The 18,530-nt window shown below is 40.3% G+C and overlaps 1 protein-coding gene across 3 annotated transcripts in view; it reads right to left on the bottom strand.

Annotated features, from left to right (window-relative positions):
* Nucleotides 1-18,530, bottom strand: part of vps13c (vacuolar protein sorting 13 homolog C) — a 386,360-nt gene that overhangs the window by 300,395 nt on the left and 67,435 nt on the right. For all 3 annotated transcript variants that reach the window (XM_059945986.1, XM_059945984.1, XM_059945985.1), the window contains 5 exons: nucleotides 14,047-14,174; nucleotides 9,549-9,655; nucleotides 9,068-9,239; nucleotides 6,797-6,859; nucleotides 6,047-6,176 (listed from right to left, as the gene is read on the bottom strand). In XM_059945986.1, the coding sequence (XP_059801969.1) occupies nucleotides 6,047-6,176; nucleotides 6,797-6,859; nucleotides 9,068-9,239; nucleotides 9,549-9,655; nucleotides 14,047-14,174 (600 nt within the window). The remainder of the gene's footprint in view (nucleotides 1-6,046; nucleotides 6,177-6,796; nucleotides 6,860-9,067; nucleotides 9,240-9,548; nucleotides 9,656-14,046; nucleotides 14,175-18,530) is intronic.

Genomic DNA, 18,530 nt, shown 5'->3' with positions numbered 1-18,530 from the left:
AATAATTTCAAGAAGTGGATGAAGTCTGGAAAATCAACTACATACGCTAGTTATGTTGCCGCTCAGGAAATAGTCAGGCACGGGAAGCAGTTTACAGATGGTGAATATATAAAAGAATCTTTCATTAAGATTTCAGAACATCTATTCACGGACTTTAAAAACAAGAGTGAAATTGTGCAGAAAATCAGGGATATGCCCCTCTCTGCAAAGACTGTCAAAGACAGAACCATAAAAATGGCAGAAGACATCACAAGACAGCAAATTAAAGACATCAATTCAGCTGTGGCCTACTCGATTGCCTGTGACGAGTCTAAAGACAAAGGTGATATTGAACAAATAGCGCTGTTCTGCCGGTATGTAAACTCAGGAAGAACTGATTGAGTTGATACCTCTAAAAGACCAAACATGGGGGGAGGACATCTGTGAGGCAGTCTTGAATTGTTTAAGAGCCAAAGGAATAAAGACCACCCACCTGGTGTCATTAGCTACTGATGGGGCATCAAGTATGACAGGAGCGCACAAGGGATTTGTGGCTTTACTGCAGAAGTCGCTGGACAGAAAGCTGCTGACTTTTCACTGCATCTTGCACCAAGAGGCACTGTGCGCTCAAACATTTCCTCCGGAATGCACAGAAGTAATGGATGTTGTCATTCAGATTGTCAATAAAATAATGGCAAAAAGTTTAAATCACCGTCAATTCCGTTTGTTACTGGACGAGCTGGAAAGCGCATATTCTGATCTCCTGCTGCACAACAAAGTCCGGTGGCTGTCCAGAGGGGAGGTGCTGAAACGCTTTGTCGCGTGTCTGGAAGAAGTGAAAACTTTCCTGGGCAGCAAAGGGCTCACCTTTCCTGAGCTGGAACAGCCAGAGTGGCTGGAAAAGCTACACTTCATGGTAGACATGACAGCGCACCTGAACACGCTGAACACAGCTCTTCAGGGGAAAGGACGTACAGCCCTGCACATGTTGGAGGATGTTTTGGCATTCGAGCGCAAGTTGACAGTGCTTGCCAGAGATTTACAGAAAGGTACATTGTCTCACTTCCCCAATTTGAGAGAGTTCAAACAAGGTCACGACATGATAAATTCGGAGTATTTACATTCTGCAATCATCGCAATGCAAACATTGTTTAGGAAACGCTTCTGTGAGTTCAGAGAGGAAAAAAACACATTATCCTTCCCGGTCATTCCCCTAAGCATCGATCTGAATACGACTGCATTGGCAGGTGTGAGTCAACCTGATCTTGAGATGGAACTGGCCGACATAGCCGACAAAGACATATGGGTGTCCAAGTTTAGACGCTTGACAGCAGACCTTGAAGATGTTGCCCGTCAGAAGGCCGTTCTTGCTCAGAATCAGAAATGGAGTGATATTGAAAACCTCCCCAAACCGGACAAACTTGTGCTCGAAACATGGAATGCTATCCCCGACATTTATGTAAACATTAAAAAGTATGCCCTTGGAGTCCTGTCGATCTTTGGATCCACATATGTAAGTGAGCAGGTGTTCTCCAACATGAACTTTATTAAAAACAAACATCGCGCACGCCTCACAGATGACAGCTTGCGATCCTGTGTAAAGATGAAGGTGACGTCATACAGCCCTGATGTGCAGACGCTGTGCGCTGAGGTCCAGGAGCAGAAATCCCATTAACCATGTATGATAAATATTTTAATTGCCTATTATTTTACGTATATTCATATTTTTTCATTGTTCAGTGAAATAGTCCTTTTATTTTTCAGGTTGACAGCTGGCTGACGTTATTTTTGGTTTGCTGCTGGCGGAAAATTTAAGTTCGGCGTTTTTCATAAATACAAGAAGGACTCAAATAGACATTGAGTATTTTACTTAAAAGTAACCTTCAACCCAACGTCTTTTTTTCGGAGTTCAAAATGTTTTTGTTGCATGCAGAAATGTAATTTCATTTTCTCTGCAGGAGTTCATCGATTTCATAAATGCAACACATTATAGATTGTTTATACATAGCATAAAGGCAAAAAAAAACATTGTATGCAGTGTTATTTCATTTCAAATGTCAAACGGGTTTTGTGGCTCCCAGTGTTTTCTTTCCTGTGGGAAACGGGTCCAAATGGCTCTTTCAGTGGTAAAGGTTGCTGACCCCTGACCTAGATCATATCCAACTCATCCATGTACTTATCCAAACTTCTCTTAAATGCTGAAATCAAACCTGCAACCACCACTGCCGCTAGCAGCTAGTTTCGCACCACCCTCTGAATTAGAAATTTCACCTTCATTCCCCCTTAAATATTTCAGCTTTCACCCTTAACCAATGACATCTACATTGATCTTAGAGTTGATTAAAAGGTCAGCACAATATTCTGGGCTGAAAGCCCTGTACTGTGCTGTGCTGTAATGTTCTGTTCTATGAAAGCATACAATAGCAACAGAAGAGATTCATCAGGATATTGCCTGGAATGTAATTATAAGGGGAACTGAACAGCCTGGGTTTGTTTACCATGGAATTTAGGAGACAGATGAATAACCTTACTGAGGTTTATACAATTATGATGGTGATAAAGGATGCGTGGACACATTTGCTTTTCCCCCCCAGGGCAGAGGTCTCTGGTGAGAAGGGAGAAATTTAAAGGAGGTCTATGGAATAGCTTTTTATTCGGCATGACTGGTGGTGATTATGTAGAATGAGCTGTCAGAGGAGGCGGTGAAAGCAGATACAATTACAACATTTAAATGGCATCTGACAAGTATTTGGATAGGAAAGGAGAAGAGGAACAGAGGCTTGATACTGACAAATGTGTTTAGCATTGATGGACATCAAAACTAGCATGAATGAGGTGGACAAAAAGGATTTACTTCTTGTGTTGTATAATTCTATAAAGAGATTGCTGGATATTAAAGGAATCTAAGGCTTTGTATGGGACAGCAGTGCTTCTCTACCATATGCGCTTACACCCCTCCAGTATCTACTAAGTTTCCGTCACAATTCCTGCAGCAGTAACCTCGGCAATTGGAGCCATACAGCCCACAGAAGAGCCCTTCAGCACACCACATCCATGCTATATCAAGCACCCATTTATCCTAGCTCATGCCCCATACCCTCCTATCCCTTGACAATTCAATTACCCAGCTCAAAAGTTTTTAAATATGGTGAGAGTACCTTCCTCTACCACTTTAAATTCCAGATTCTAATCGCCCTCTAGTTGAAGATACTTTTCCTCAAATCTCCTCATCTTAAACCACGTCCACTGGGTCTAGGCATGTCCATTATGAGATGTTTTACTATCTCCCATTTTGGAGACTCATTTTACCCAGAGTTCCAACTACTTGGAATACACAGCCCAAGAGTGGTGGAAACAGAATTGCTATTAGCGCTGAAGAATCTAGATGCATAGTTGAAAAACCTGAACATAGAAGGCTATGAGTCAAGTGCTGGTAGATGGGATTAATACAGATGGGTGCCCATTGGTCACCATGGGTACAGTGGATCAAATGGCCTTTTTCTATACAGATGTTGCTATGACCCTTATCTAAACTCAGTTAAGATTTTGTATAGCTCCATCGGGTGCACTCCAATCACCACTGCTCTAGAGAAAACAAAATCTCAGTCCCTCAAATCCTCTATTTCAAGCAACGACCTAGCGAATCTCCTTTACACCTTCATGTCCCTTTAGAATAGAGATGAAAAGGAAAATCTTTAGCCAGAGGGTGGTGAATCTGTGGAATTTATTGCCAGAGACAGCCGTGGAGGCCAAGTCATTCAGTATACTTAAAGCGGAGGTTGACAGGTACTTGATGAGTAAGACCATCCAAGGTTTATGGGAAGACAACAGGAGAGTGGGGTTGATAGGGGTGAAAAATCAGTACTGATGGAATGGTGCAGCAGACTCTATGGGCCAAATGGCCTAATTCTGCTCCAATGTCTTTTGGGGCTTTCCCTTTCACAAAATTTTAAAAGAACTCTTCCTTCCATGATTCCTTGTTCCACCAATTACCACTATACTAATGCATGCCAACCTTGGAGATAAAAGTCTTAGTTAGCTATTACAAACATTCCACATTAAAATCATTCCACACATTGACTCCCAACAGTCCCATTCCACTCTCTATTTTAAACTACCCTTTTATTGCTTTGAATGAAATTTACATTTACCTGCATTAAGGGGAAATTATGTCCCCAATTAACCCACCAATCCATTTTTAATATGGCGTTATAGCAGTGTGCTACACGCAGCGCTGAAATAACAACACAGAGTCAGTAAACTGCAGTTAAAAAAAGATTTTATTCGAACTTCGCAGCCTCGCTTTAAAACCTCCCTGATCCCGCCCTCCCCAGGCTGTAGGGGGCACGTATTCACACCCGTCCCGCGTGTGGGGGCACGTATTCACAGTCCCGCGCGGGCTTTTCCCTTTTGGGATTGGCCTTTATGCCGGTGCGCTGGCTATTTGTGAGCCGGTTCCAGTGCGCTAGGAAGTGGGTCGCCACAGTGTAATATACAAACCCACAAAGGAGGCATCTGAATACCAAGATGAACCCAAGTCTCTCCAGCATACCTACCACGGCCCTTGACATTTCCCTTCACACCACACAGTAAACATGTCTTCAGATGAAGCTGCAATTGATTTCTACTTACTTCTATTCATGTCCTGCATTCAGTCATTTATGATGTCATCTCCTCTGCATCAGATGAACTAAACACAGGTCTGCCTTACTGGTTACCTCTGTTCAATCTACAAGGGTGACACTGAGCTTGCAGTTGACTCCACTTTAATCCCATTTCTAATCTTTTACCTTCACTTCTTGTACTGTTCCAAAGCCCTGTTTAATGTTAAAGAATATAACCCCTCATACCCACTAGACAATTTTATAACCCTCAAACTCAACAATGACTACAACATTATCAGATACAGCTATGTCACAACTGGACAATTCTGATAAAAGATCATCAACATGTTATGCCATGTGGTAGTAATGGTTAAAACTAGTGTACGATGAGATACTTGACCATTCTGGAGCAGATGGACTTAAGACAATTGATGCAAATCGAGAATAACCTTTAATGATAAGCACAGCACCAGGAATTAAAATAAACAGGATATTAAGCCTCTGGGTCCAGGTGGGAGAATGCGTCTGGGAGTAAATTGTGAGTTCTGATAACAGGGAATAAAGAGGACTGTGGACTCACACTGACAGACAAATGACGTATCTTTTCAACAACTGATCATATGCTGACTGTGGGATGCTAAACTAAGTTATGCAAAAGCTGTTTGTCTTGCTTTATAAATATGAGCACTATATAACCAAAAAAACCAGAGCTCTGGTAACAGCGGACACTGCTGCAGACTCTTCATGATATCACATTAATAAACTCTTAAAACGGAACTCGAAATCACTCTTGTGTTCTTTAGCTAGTATTTCCAAAACATGCCAGTTCAGTTTTTCTTCTCTACAGATAATGCCTTGTCAGGAAGTTCATTCCTGTCAGTGATAAAATCTCTGAGACAAAAGATACAAAAGCTTCAAAGCATGTACCTCCAATCTCATCTGTCATAATTACTGAATGATTCCTTAGTACCATGATCTTGTGCCTTAGCATCCAACTGCACTGCACCTTCTCTGTAGCTGTTGCAATTTATTCTGCATTCTGTACTGTTTTATTCTGTGCTGTTTTAATATACTTAGCAATGTTTTGATCTGTATGAACAGAATGCAAGACAAGCTTTTCACTTTATCTTGGGACACGTGACAATTAATAAACAAATTTCAATTCTGTTTCCCAGCAGCTGAAATCTCTCAGATCCAGCACTGTGCCAATCCTCTCTTCACTTTTCCTTCAACAGTCATTATCAAGGCTTCACCAGCCTCTGAGCTGTATCATTCAAAAACTCCAGGTGTCCATTCTTTCACAGGCATCTTATTTGCTCTCCAGATCGAAAGGTTTCATTATCTAACTTATCCTCATTCCAATTATGGTAAACAATTCAAAATGTTAACTATAGCTCCACAGTTGCTGCTCCTCCTGTTATTATTATCATTATTTATTAAAAAATGATTAATGTTTTACTAACTTTCTGGGACAGATTTATCTTCATCTTCACTCTTCTTGAATTCTTTTCTTCCCCAAAGACCACTGAACCAGCCTCTGCTCTGCTTCTCTTTCGCCTTCTTACCCAGCATCTTATGGCCTGATCGAATCACCTGAGAATAAAACAGCATTAATAGTTTATGTTCAACTGGTACCTTGCTTAGCACACAGGATGATTTCCAGGAATTAGGCTACCAGAGGAATCTCTGCTGGAATTAATTGTCATAGGTATGTTACTGACAATATTACTGGGCTTGGAAGCTGGCAACTCCATTCTTCCTGTTGCCCATACTGGGAAGGGAAGTTATGCAACCAAAGACAGCAGATCCTATCTCATCCGACAAACAATAAGTAAGTCTGCCTGGGCCATCTGTAAACAGATAGAGGAGGTTCTACCACTCTCTAACAATGACCCATTCTCACTGTTTACCAAGGGTGCAGCTTTGAATACAATATTGCAGCAATGGGAAACCATACTGCTCACCCCAATCCATCCAATATCACCCTTCACAGGCAGCTCTCCACAGAAGGGGTGATTCAGAATGGAGTACACCACTGGAAGGCAAGGATTGCACCAGATTCTAGCACAGCAGCTAATAAAGCATTGGACTACCTGTGCAACATTCAACCTCAAAAACCAAAAGTGGTATAACAAATCAGTATAATACAGGATAGTGCTATGATGGATACCAATGAATAGAATACTTCCATAAAAACCTAGGTTCAGAATTACCTCTACATGTGCCTGTTGTCTGGCTAATGTTATGTTGAAGATATCCAGAGTCTTCTCCAGGTCCTGTAACGATTCAACAAAATGATGAATACCGAAAATTGAAAGCAGTTCCACTTTTAAGTTATTCTTCTTCTCCATCCTGCACTTTCAACCCCTTTACAGCAGTTGCAGGCTCAGATAAATTCCTGAGTCTTTGTCTTTAGTTTTAGTTGCCTTTATTAATCTTGCATAAAAAATACTGGACAATAAATGTAAGAAGCATAAGATGTGCAATATTTGTAGCTGTAATTGAATATTGTACACTGAACTCCCACAAAATAAGGAAGTGTCTTTAATAATCTGAACAACATTTACCCCAAAAAATACCATTTTTAAAGCAGCAGTAAAGCCTAGGACTCCTACAGTGACTCCTAAGATATGGAAGAGTAACCATCATCTTTCAAAAAACTGGAGCACTTTTTGCTCAATGCCCATTGACATCTGTTTTAGCAGGGCCCCTTGATGTCAGGCTTGGTCAAATGCCACCTTTTTATCAAAGGCAGACATTCTCATTACTCTGGAATTCAGCATTTTGGTCCACATGTGAACCAAGGCTGTGGCAAAGGTTAGGTGAAATCCAAACAGGAAACTGTAAACAACCAATTGATGAATAAATGCCATCATGTTCTTGATTCATTATTATTTCACATTTCCAGTACTGCTGTTTTGTATTTCAGACTCCCAATTTTGTCTTCCTTCTTATTTGTTTATCCTCACTCATCCTCTACTTACACCACTTTCAGAGAGATTTGCTGCAATTCACCCAGAGTGTTGAAAGTCTGGAATTGTTCACCTGATTTGGCTGTGAAAGATCTGTCACTGAGAGCACTCAAGACAGAAGGACAGGGTAGTGAAGAGGACAAAGTAATACAGCATGGAAACCAGAGCTTCAGCCCAACTGGTCCAAGATTACCAAAGATAGCTTCTCATCTAAGCTAGCTCCATTTGTCCACATTTAGCCCATATCCCTCTAAACTTTTGCTATGCATGTACCTGTCCAAATACCTTTTAAATGCTATTAATATACCTGCCTCAACCACTTACTCTGCTCAATCTGATCATTCCTTAAGTAAAAAAGTTGCCCCTTCACCTTAAACCTATGACCTCTGCATCCTAATTCCCCTCCTGGGAAAAAGGCTCCTCGCTTGACCCTATCTACATCGCTCATAATTTTATATACCTCTAAGATTTTCATTCTCCTACACTTCAATGGAAAAAGGTCTCAATTGCTCAACCTCTCTCCATAAGAAGACAGGTGACATGCTTGCCTACACATACCAAAGCTAAATACAGGAGCTGGGACATCATTTTGAAGTTGCACAAAACACTGAAACCAGAGTTTGGAGTATTCTGAACAGTTCTGGTCGCCACACTACAGGAAGGATCTGGTAGCAAAAGTGATTGCAGGATATTGCCTGGAATAGAGGGTTGTAGTTGTATGAGAATGGAAAAGCAAGGCTTATTTTCTTTGGAAATTAGGACACTGATGAGGTGTCTACTAGAAGTTTACAAAATTAAGAGGATCATAGATAGGATAGACAGACGGACTTTTTCCTAGAGCAAGGGAACATAAAATTAATGAGCACTAATCTAAATTGAGAGGGGAGGAAGTTAAAGCAGATTGATGGGATAAGTTTTTCTAAACAGTAAGTGGTGATTATCTGGAATGAGCTGCCAGAAAGCAGATGTTTAAATGTTTAATAGGAAACAAACAGATATATATGGGCCTAGTGGTGACAAATGGGACTAATGTACACATCACAGTCATCATGGATGAGGTGGCCAAAGGGTCCCTTTCTTTGCTGTATGATTTGATGATTCTTTAATTAAGACTTCTTCACTTCTCTCCCTGAACCAGGTCCACCTCCTTGAATCCCACTCAGTTGCTCCTGACATCCACTCCTCCTCCTCTACAATTTAAAACAGTTTCCTTTTCCCAGTTCTGATGGAAGGTCATTGACCTGAAACATTAGCTCATTTTATGTCTCCACAGATGCTGCCCATCATGCTTAGTATTTCCAACATTTTCTTTTTTTATATAATTATTTCTGCACCATTGGTGCTCATCTCTTGTTAAACATGTGATAATACTGTGCAGTTCAGAAGAAACCAGCCATTAAAATACATTATTAACTCACCAATACATAATTTATGATTTTCATGTTTAAGTTATAAATCACAATTAATTATTTAATTGGAATTTCATTACCTCAAATTGCATTTAAAAATTACCTGAAGTTGTTTCAATAATTCTTCAGAAGGTTTAGACTGCGTCAGTTTGCTTTTATAAGCCATTTTGTAAGATTTCAAATTTTGCCTATGGTGCTTGATGTGGTCCCAGGACCATATACGGTACTTTCTCCGGAGATGTACTTCCAAAATACCTGTGACTGCATATTTCCACCTAAGGTAGAGAAGGTTCTTTACTTCAAGGTAAGTTAAGGTTCATTGTAGTAAAATTAAAATGCCTGAATAAAAAGTAATTGACACACCGATGTTAAAACACTAAGGGAATATTGAGGAACAGAGTATAAATCGGTGAACAAGCCTCAGTACAGGTCAATACAAAAATTACTACAGAACTGTGCAAATGTCTTAGGCAACCTAGCTATATATATGCCTAAGACTTTTGTACAGTAGTATATGTCAAAAGGCAAAGTCAAATGGACAAACCAAGAAGCTTCAGAGAAACAACGCAATTTAAATAACTTACCATTTACTGGCATTTGTATGAAGTGGTACATTTGGCCTGTATTTTCTATACGGGACATTTCTGACCATATAGTTCACAGATTCCAACAGATCAATAATGCTCAGATACTGGAAATAAACACAGTTATCAGTTCATATTTAATCACATCAAAATTTTATATGTACTGCTGAACTACAGGACAGGGTTTAATTTCCACATTTTAAGCATGACCACCACAAATCAATATTCAAATTGAACTGCACAATCTTTTCCAGTTTAGATGCCTAAAAGATGTTGACTACAGTCTTAATAATAAACACATCTCCAATAAAAATGTGGGCTATTTAACTCAACATACTGAGTTATGTGTTAATGCGCCATTTCAGCCTCCACCCCCTACTCCATTTCCCTCTATGTGAGGAATAACTAAATTATAAGCTTATTTACCATCAATGCTCAGAGTAATAATTAAACCATTTAAAAAAAACACAACATTCAAAGAAATGTCTTACTATAGGGTATGGGTGAAATGAAGGAAGTTACAGAATCTTATAACCATTGGCTTGTGCTGAGGGCTTGTTCACAAAGCAGTGGACATACTACTGTGCCAATTGCACTATATCAGCATATGTTTTGAAAATTAGCCTGCTTACATCAATTTTACTTTATTCTAAGCTCTCATTGAAAGTAATTCACTGTATCTGTTAGTATTTATTTTTAACATTACATCTCAAACTGGTCACAGGGCCTAATGTGCGATGTTGGACTTCACAAATACTTTACAGCTATTCAGACCTTTACAAATCGTTGCCAATTCTGCACCAAAAGCAGCTCATCAATGGATTTTGAGCAGCCAAAGGAAAGTGAGAATACTTGAAAAGTGGGATGCACATTAGCATAGTCGTTAGCACAACTCTTTACAGTACAGGCAACCCGATTTCAATTCCCACCGTTGCCTGTAAGGAGTTTATACATTCTCCACATGACCATGTGGGTTTCCTCCAGGTTCTCTGGTTTCCTCCTACAGTCTAAAGTTATGTTAACTGATCATTGTAAATTGGACTGTGATTAGGCTAAGATTAAATCAGAGGTCACTGGACAGCGTGGCTCAAAAGGCTATACAGCCTACTCAACTCTTTGCCTCCATCAATCAATAAGTAGAGAAACTGAACACAATGCTCCCTCTAAAGCTAGCAATTGATGTCAGAAGTTCAAAAGAACTGAAAATTAAAAACATATTTAAATGGTGTTTTATATTAAAAGAATCAATTATCAGGACTTCATTAACATGGAGTCCAGAGGAGCAGTCTCAGCCTGAAATGTTGAGTGTGTATTCATTTTCCCTAGATGCTGCCTGACCTGCTGAGATTCTCCAGTATTTTGTGTGTGCTGCTTTGGGATTTCCAGCATCTGCAGAATTTTTTGTGTTTTTCAATAACATGGAATCAGGCCGAGGGTCAATCTATATTTAAAGCTTTGAATGATATTCAAGGTGTGATTAGGACAATGATATTGGATAAAACCCATGGATACACAACCAAATTACGAAAATGGGAAATGAGGTTATTGCAGAAGCTATGCACTTCTGAAACAGCTGTACAGATGAGGCACTGAAGACTAACTCTAAAGTCTTAAAAATAGAATTGGATAAATGCTACTTCATGCAATGAAAATTGAGACATACTATTTGTCACATTTAACTTCTCGTATTTGACTGAACACTCAAAATTGAGAATTATGAACTGTTTGAAGACATACCACACTTAAAAAAAAGAGATCACCCACCTACTGACCATGTTCATGCCTGACCTACACTGACCTTAACTATTCTTTGCCATAACTTCAATTTGTCAACTTTAAACAATTGTTAACCAGCCCTGTCCTAAATATTTCTAAATATCTGGACTCCTGCACCTTCAGGAAATTCCAGAGACCCATTACACTCTTGAGAGATGAAATTTCTACATTCCTCAGTTTTAAATGGCAAGACCCTTATTTTATATCTGTTTCCTTGTTTGTGACTTTCTCTATAATGAAATTTCAACATCTGCCTTGCAAAACTCTCTTAGAATCCTAAATATTTAAATAAAGTAACCCTTCTTTTTTTTCCTAAATTCTAAGGAATACAGACCCAAAATGCATAGATTCTCTTGATAGCACAGAACTCTCATTCCAGGAATTAGCCTAATGAATCTTTAATACACCTCCAATACCATAATATGAGGTCAGGGGATGAAAAAATGTACGAGTATTTCAGGTTTGTCCTCTCTAACAATCTGGAGCTCGGTAACCAAACCTTCCTATTCATTAACCCCACCCTTCTGCAATAAGAGCTCTTTGTCTTTTCAACTACTTATTGGACCTCTTTGATAACTTGTGATTCATGCACTGAAGGACTCAAATCTCACTGAGCTTCAGTCATTTGCAGTCTCTCCATTTCGATATAATCTATCTTTTGATACAATACTAATGGGAGCAAATGTGTCGTAAATGCACCTTATTATTTGTTAATTTATTTGTGGTAATATTACTTTACAGTGCCTTGAAAAACAATTCAGCCCCCACTATTTTCACATTTTACTATCTCATTTTCTAAATTTAAAATATACTGCAGTAAGATTTTTAAGCTAATCTACAAAACATTGTACATCCTGTCAAATCAAAAGAAAAATTCCAAAACCTATCAACAATTTACTAAAAATTAAAAACTAAAATTGTGAGGCTGAAAAACTCATCCCCTCTAATTACCATACCAACATTCCTCAGGTGCAATACTGTATATTACCTTATCAACTCACCCAATTTGTTGATATAGGAAATTGGAGGATCACTTATTTTCAATGAATTCATAAGAATAAATAACCCCTATCTTTATAAGATTTAACAGTATGGTAGATGTTCAACAGACTAAACCAAAACGAAGACAAATGAGCACTCAAGTCAGGGAAATTATAACAGAGAAGCATGAATCTGGGGAAGGGTAAAAGATCATCTCAAAGGCACTGAATACACCTTGGAGCTCAGTCATGTTCATCATGAAAAAGAGGAGGTTGCCCCTCTGAACTTAGTCACAAGAGAAGAATGGGACTGGTAAGAGAGGTTGCTGTGACATCAACAGTCACTTTGAGTAAGCTGCTACAGGAGATGAAGTTAATGGCTGCACCTAAGGTATTGCACAAAAAAAAAGGGTATTTATGGAAGAGTGCCAAGGAAGAAACCCTGCCTAAAAAAAAACTTCCCTGCCTGCAAAAGACTTTGCAAAGTGTCACCTAGAAGATACTGTAAAGACGTGAAAGAAGGTCTTATGGACAGATGAGACTAAAAGTGAAACTTTTTGGCCTCAACACTAAGCGGTACGTATGGCATAAATTTAATACCGTGCATCAGCCAGGTAACATCATCCCCAAGCATGGTGGAATATGGTGGAGACAGCATATGGGGATGCTTTTCAGCAGCAGCAACTGGCTATCTGGTAAGGATTGATAAGAAAATGAATACTGCTAAATACAGAGAGATCCTGGTTAAAAACCTGCTAACTTCTGCCAGAAAGCTTAAACTGGGGATGAAGTTTGACTTTTAGCAGGACATCGACACAAAGCACACTGCCAAAGCAACCATGGAGTGGCTTCAATCAATGTCCTTGAGTGGCCCAGTCTGGCAAGACCTTAAGATTGCTGTCCATCTCCACACCCAACTAATCTGACAAAGCTTGAGCAACTTTGCAAGGAGGAATGGGCAAATCTTGCTCCATCAGATTGTGCAAAGCTAACAGAGAATACTGGCTGTTACTGAGCAAAGGGTGATGAACACATTTGAAATGCTGACTTTTCAGTTTTCAAATTATAATTTTTCACGCTTTACTATTTTCCCTGTTTTGGGGTCTACTGTGGAGGGAGAAAGAAGTATGTAATTCACAAATAAAAATTCTCAGTTAAATTGATCAAAATCCTTGGTTGTAACAAAGGGTTGGGGGCTGAATACTTTTACAAGTTACTGTTTGTGTTGTGTGTGAGTTATATGCACTGTGTTGGACACCTTGCTCCGGAGGAATGTTGTTTCATTTGGTGGTATATATGTGTGTGGTTGAATGACAATAAAATTGAACTTGAATGTAGGTGTGCAAAAAGGTCGTGGACATGGTTGGCCAAAGCCTATTTCTGTGCTGCATGGCTCTATGCTTCCCAAAGAATTGGAAGCGGGTTTTAGCAGCAAAAGAAGAATTTAAAAAAAGATGCAACATCTGTGGATCCTTTCCTCATCCAGCATAATCAAATGATCCAAATTTACAGTTTCAATAACTTCAGTAGCAATTGTTACATTAATGTAGTATTATCACAGTTCCTTACCTTGCTTCATTTTGCACAAATTGATTTGTTAAGTACCTGGAGAAAATACTATTTTGAGCACCAAGTGTAAGTTTATTTTTCTTGGAATTTAACCATAAAGCAGTAAATTTTAAATAAAAATCAAAAGTTTCGAATAATCAAAATACAGAAAACAATATTGAATACAATCTCACCTGAGGCTTAGTCATTTCTATGTCAATGCTCTGAACTTTCATGTCCAAATTTATTTTGGGTGAATTCAGTTCAGTTTCAGCAGAAGGATTGATGCAAAGTTTGGCAGATGCTGATATTGGCCTAAAAACTGAATGGTGAATTCTATTAAAAATTTAGCATTACTGAAAGCAGAGCACCAGAGCAACATTCCCACTTTTCATGAAAATTGCCAGTTCATTCGATAGTAAGGAGGACAGACTTTGAGACAGGATGTTATCGATCAGTTAGTGAGATGAACAGTGGGAGGTGGAATTTAATCATTAAGTATGAGGTGATTCACTTAGGCAAACTAATAAGGATAGGACGCATGTTGTGAATGGTTGGGCCCTATAGAGTATAGAGGAACAATGAAGGGGGCAGCATATGCTGGTTAAGACAACAAAGGACATACTTGCCTTCATTAACTAGAGCTCAGAATATTACAGGAGGGAGGTTATGGTACACTTTATAAAACACTGATTGTGCCACAGCTAGAGTATTCTGTGTAGTTCTGGTCACTCACTCCATTCTGGATGTGAACCAGAGTACCAAGTTAGAAAGTAAAAAGATTAAGAGGAATGTAGATATCATTACCTGTACATTTGTATGGACGGATAGACAGGAACATGTTAATAGACATTATGGAACAGACAGGTGGAAGTGTACTTATTTTAATGCTAGGAATATAAGGAGTAAAGGCAATCAACTTGGAGCATAGATTACTACATGGAACTATGATTGTGAAAGGGACAGGTCTGGATGCTTAACATTCCAGGGTTCTGATGTTTTAGAAAAGATATCAAGGGAGGTACAAGAGAGGGAAGCGCCCATTGAGAGAGGCCAGTGTGAGATTTCAAGCACTGGCTTGCAGAGACTTTGGCAAGGAAAGGCAAAGGCTGCAGATAGATCTTTTTCAATTAAAATTTTCATTCTTTCTTTCTTATTGCACAGTTAAAGCAGTGGGGATGCCAGCCAGGATTGTGGATTGCTCCTCTTACAGGATGTGCGAAAGCAGGGAGCCGTCCAGCATCCCTGACGACTACACCTGCAAGAAGTTCATCCAGCTGCAGCTTCTTTCAGATCACGTTAAAGAATTGGGAGTTGGAACTGGATGAACTCCAGATCATTCGGGAGGCTGAGGGAGGGGTTGATCAACATGACATACAGGTTAGTTACACCCAAAGCACAGGACACATGTAACTGGGTGATCATTAGGAGATGCAAAGCGAATAGGCAGCCAGTGCAGAGTACCCTTAAGGCCGTTCCCCTCAACAAAAACACTTGGATACTGAGTCTGGGTCAATGGCTCAGAAGGGAAAGGGAGGAGAAGAGGCAAACTGCAGTGATGTGGGATTCATTGGAGGGGGTAAATCCTGAAGGATCGCAACCTGAAACTCCATCTATGTGGACTGAAGGGCCTGTATCATGCTGTAAGCTTTCTATGTTTCTATGACTGTCACCTCCTTATTGCAAAAGGTTTTGTTGGTCAGAAAGAACTACAATCCACAAATCAGTGAACAGGAATGACGCAGGGGCAATGGAAATGCTCTTAACGTGTGCTTAAGGTAATGCAAGCTAGCACTTTGTGAAGCTGTTTTGTAACCTCCATTTTGTGAAATGTCTATGAACTGGTTTCACTCAGGAATAACTATATCAGAGTGATCACAATGATGCTCCAGATAATCTGCTAAACTACTGATTATTTCCAAATAAGAAGTTATTTGTGACGTGTTCTTTGGTAAAAATAGAACAAACAGTTTTATGAGCATGGGAGTCTGTGTCTGACTGAGTAACCTGAGCATAGTAACTAGCTGGTCTGTTCCGCTTCAAAGCAAGTAGAACTTAATTACAAGTTGTTGTCTGTGAGGAGGGCAATAAAATGATGCTGGCTTGGACCACAGCCAATGACAGTTAGCCAGATAGGCCAGAGCTAACAACATATGAACTGACTAGGAAAGAGTATAAAAACGAGGGACATCAAATGCAAAGCAGCGACAACTCTGTGAAGACAAACCATTACAGATAGGATGACCCCTCTCCCCCCACCCCACCCCACATCGGGATCAGGAAGAATGCCTAGCCAGCAGATACTTTTCCCAAGTATTACTTTTTCTCTTCGTTAATTATTCGTGGAGAATCAGGGAAACCGACTGAGCGTGCACACAGGCATTTAGCTCTGTAAATTCACGTGTTTGTTAGCAATGCTCATAAAGGTTCTTGTCAGCAAACTCTGTATCTAAATTATCGTTATTGTTCGGGGTTATCCCATGTTAACAGTTTAAATGAGGAGGAATTTGTTAGGTGTGTCTATGAAGGATTACTGATGCAATATGTGGACAGGTTGACTGGATACGGTACTAGGAAATGAACCAGGTCAGGTGTCAGATCTCTGGGTGGGCGAGCATTTCAGAGACAGTGACAACTCCCTGAACTTTACCATAACCTTGGAGCTGATGGTATAAGAAAGCATTTGAAGGGTAGTAGCCCAAAATGTCGGCTCTTTATTCCTCTTCATAGATGCTGCCTTACCTGCAGAGTTCCTTCAGCATTGTGTATGCTGCTCTGGAAAAATATTTAATTGAGGGAGGGGGAATTCTGATGCTATTAGGCAGGACTTGGGAGCATAAATTGGGAAAGCTGTTACACAGATATGTAGAGGTTGTTTAAGGAGCACTTACAAAGTGTTCTCAATAGCTTTATTCTATTGAGGCACTGAAAAGATGTTGGGATGAAGAAATGTGGAAGAGCTTGCTTAAGGTTAGAAAGCAAAGTTCAGAGAGAGTTCTAGAGAGTTACAAGGTAGCCAGGAAAGAATTGAAGAATAGACTTAGGAGAGCTTGGAGGGGGCATGAGAAGACCTTGGCAAGTAGGATTAAGAAAAACGCCAAGGTGTTCTACACATACTGTATGTAGAGAACAGGGGGTGACTAAAGTGAGGATAAGGCCAATCAGGGTTAAATAAGGAAACGTGCCTGAAGTCAGAAGAGGTATGGGAGGGCAGAATTCACTTTTGTGAAGAGAGTGTAAAACAGGCTGATATGCTAGAAAATGTCAATGTTTACGAAAGAGGATGTGCTGGAACTTATGAAAAGCATTAGGATAAAGAAGTCAGCGGGCTCAAACAGGATCCACTTCATGCTTCTAAAGTACTTGAGGGAAGGGACTGCTATATCTTTGGCAATGATCTTTGCAATCTCACTGGCCACTGGTGATTGGGGAGTAGCAAATGTCATTCCTTTGTACACGAAAAGAAGTAGGGATAACCCTGGGAATTATAGACCAGTGAGTCTTACTTCATTGGTGGACGAATCATTGGAGAAGATTCTTACAGGCAGGATTTATGAGCATTTATGGAAGCATGGTCTGATTAGACAGACAGACAGACAGACGTATTTTATTGATCCCGAGGGAAAGTCAGGAATAGTCAGGAAGTTAGGGATAGTCAGTATTGTTTTGTGAGGGGCAGATCATGCCGCACAAGTCTAATTGAGTTCTTTATGGATATGACAAAGCACACTGATGAAGCTAGACTACTGATGTGGCAGAAATAAATTTTGTAAGCTGTGTGTTACAGTTCCCCATGGTATGCTCATTAAGAAAGTCAGGAGGCATGGCATCCAAAGAAATGGCTATGTGGAGGATAGCTGTAGATAGAATGCATTCTACCTGGAGGTCAGTGACCAGAACTGTTCTGCAAGGATCTGCTCAGAACCCCTGAGTACCAGAACCTATCTCAGTACCCCACTCGGGATAGGGTGCCTCCTGTCCTCACCTACCACCCCACCAGCCTCCGGGTCCAACATATAATTCTCCGTAACTTCCGCCACCTCCAACGGGATCCCACTACCAAGTACATCTTTCCCTCCCCCCAGCTTTCTGCTTTCCGCAGAAATCGCTCCCTATGTGATTCCCTTGTCCATTTGTTCCCCACCCCCCCCATCCCTTCCCACCAATCTCCCTCCTGGCACTTATCCTTGTAAGTGGAACAAGTGCTACACCAGCCCTTACATTTCCTCCCTCACCGCCATTCAGGGCCCCAGATAGTCCTTCCAGGTGAGGCGACACTTCACCTGTGAGTCGGCTGGTGTGGTATACTGCGTCCGGAGCTCCAGATGCGGCCTTTTATATATTGGTGAGACCCGACACAGACTGGGAGACTGTCTCGCTGAACACCTACACTCTGTCCGCCAGAGAAAGTAGTATCTCCCAGTGGCCACACATTTTAATTCAACATCCTATTCCCATTCTGATATATCTATCCATGGCCTCCTCTACCGTCAGGATGAAGCCACACTCAGGTTTGAGTAACAACTCCTTATATTCCGTCTGGGTAGCCTCCAACCTGATGGTATGAACATCGATTTCTCTAACTTCTGTTAATGCCCCTCCTCCCCTTTTTATGCCATCCCTTAATTATTTAATCCCCCCTCCTTTTAATTCTCTCTCTACCCCTCTCACAATCGCT

The sequence above is a fragment of the Hypanus sabinus genome, chromosome 21 (assembly GCF_030144855.1).
Source record: "Hypanus sabinus isolate sHypSab1 chromosome 21, sHypSab1.hap1, whole genome shotgun sequence".
NCBI lineage: Eukaryota > Metazoa > Chordata > Chondrichthyes > Myliobatiformes > Dasyatidae > Hypanus > Hypanus sabinus.
The sequence above is the reverse complement of the archived record's forward strand: the minus strand, read 5'-3'. Positions and strand labels throughout refer to the sequence as shown.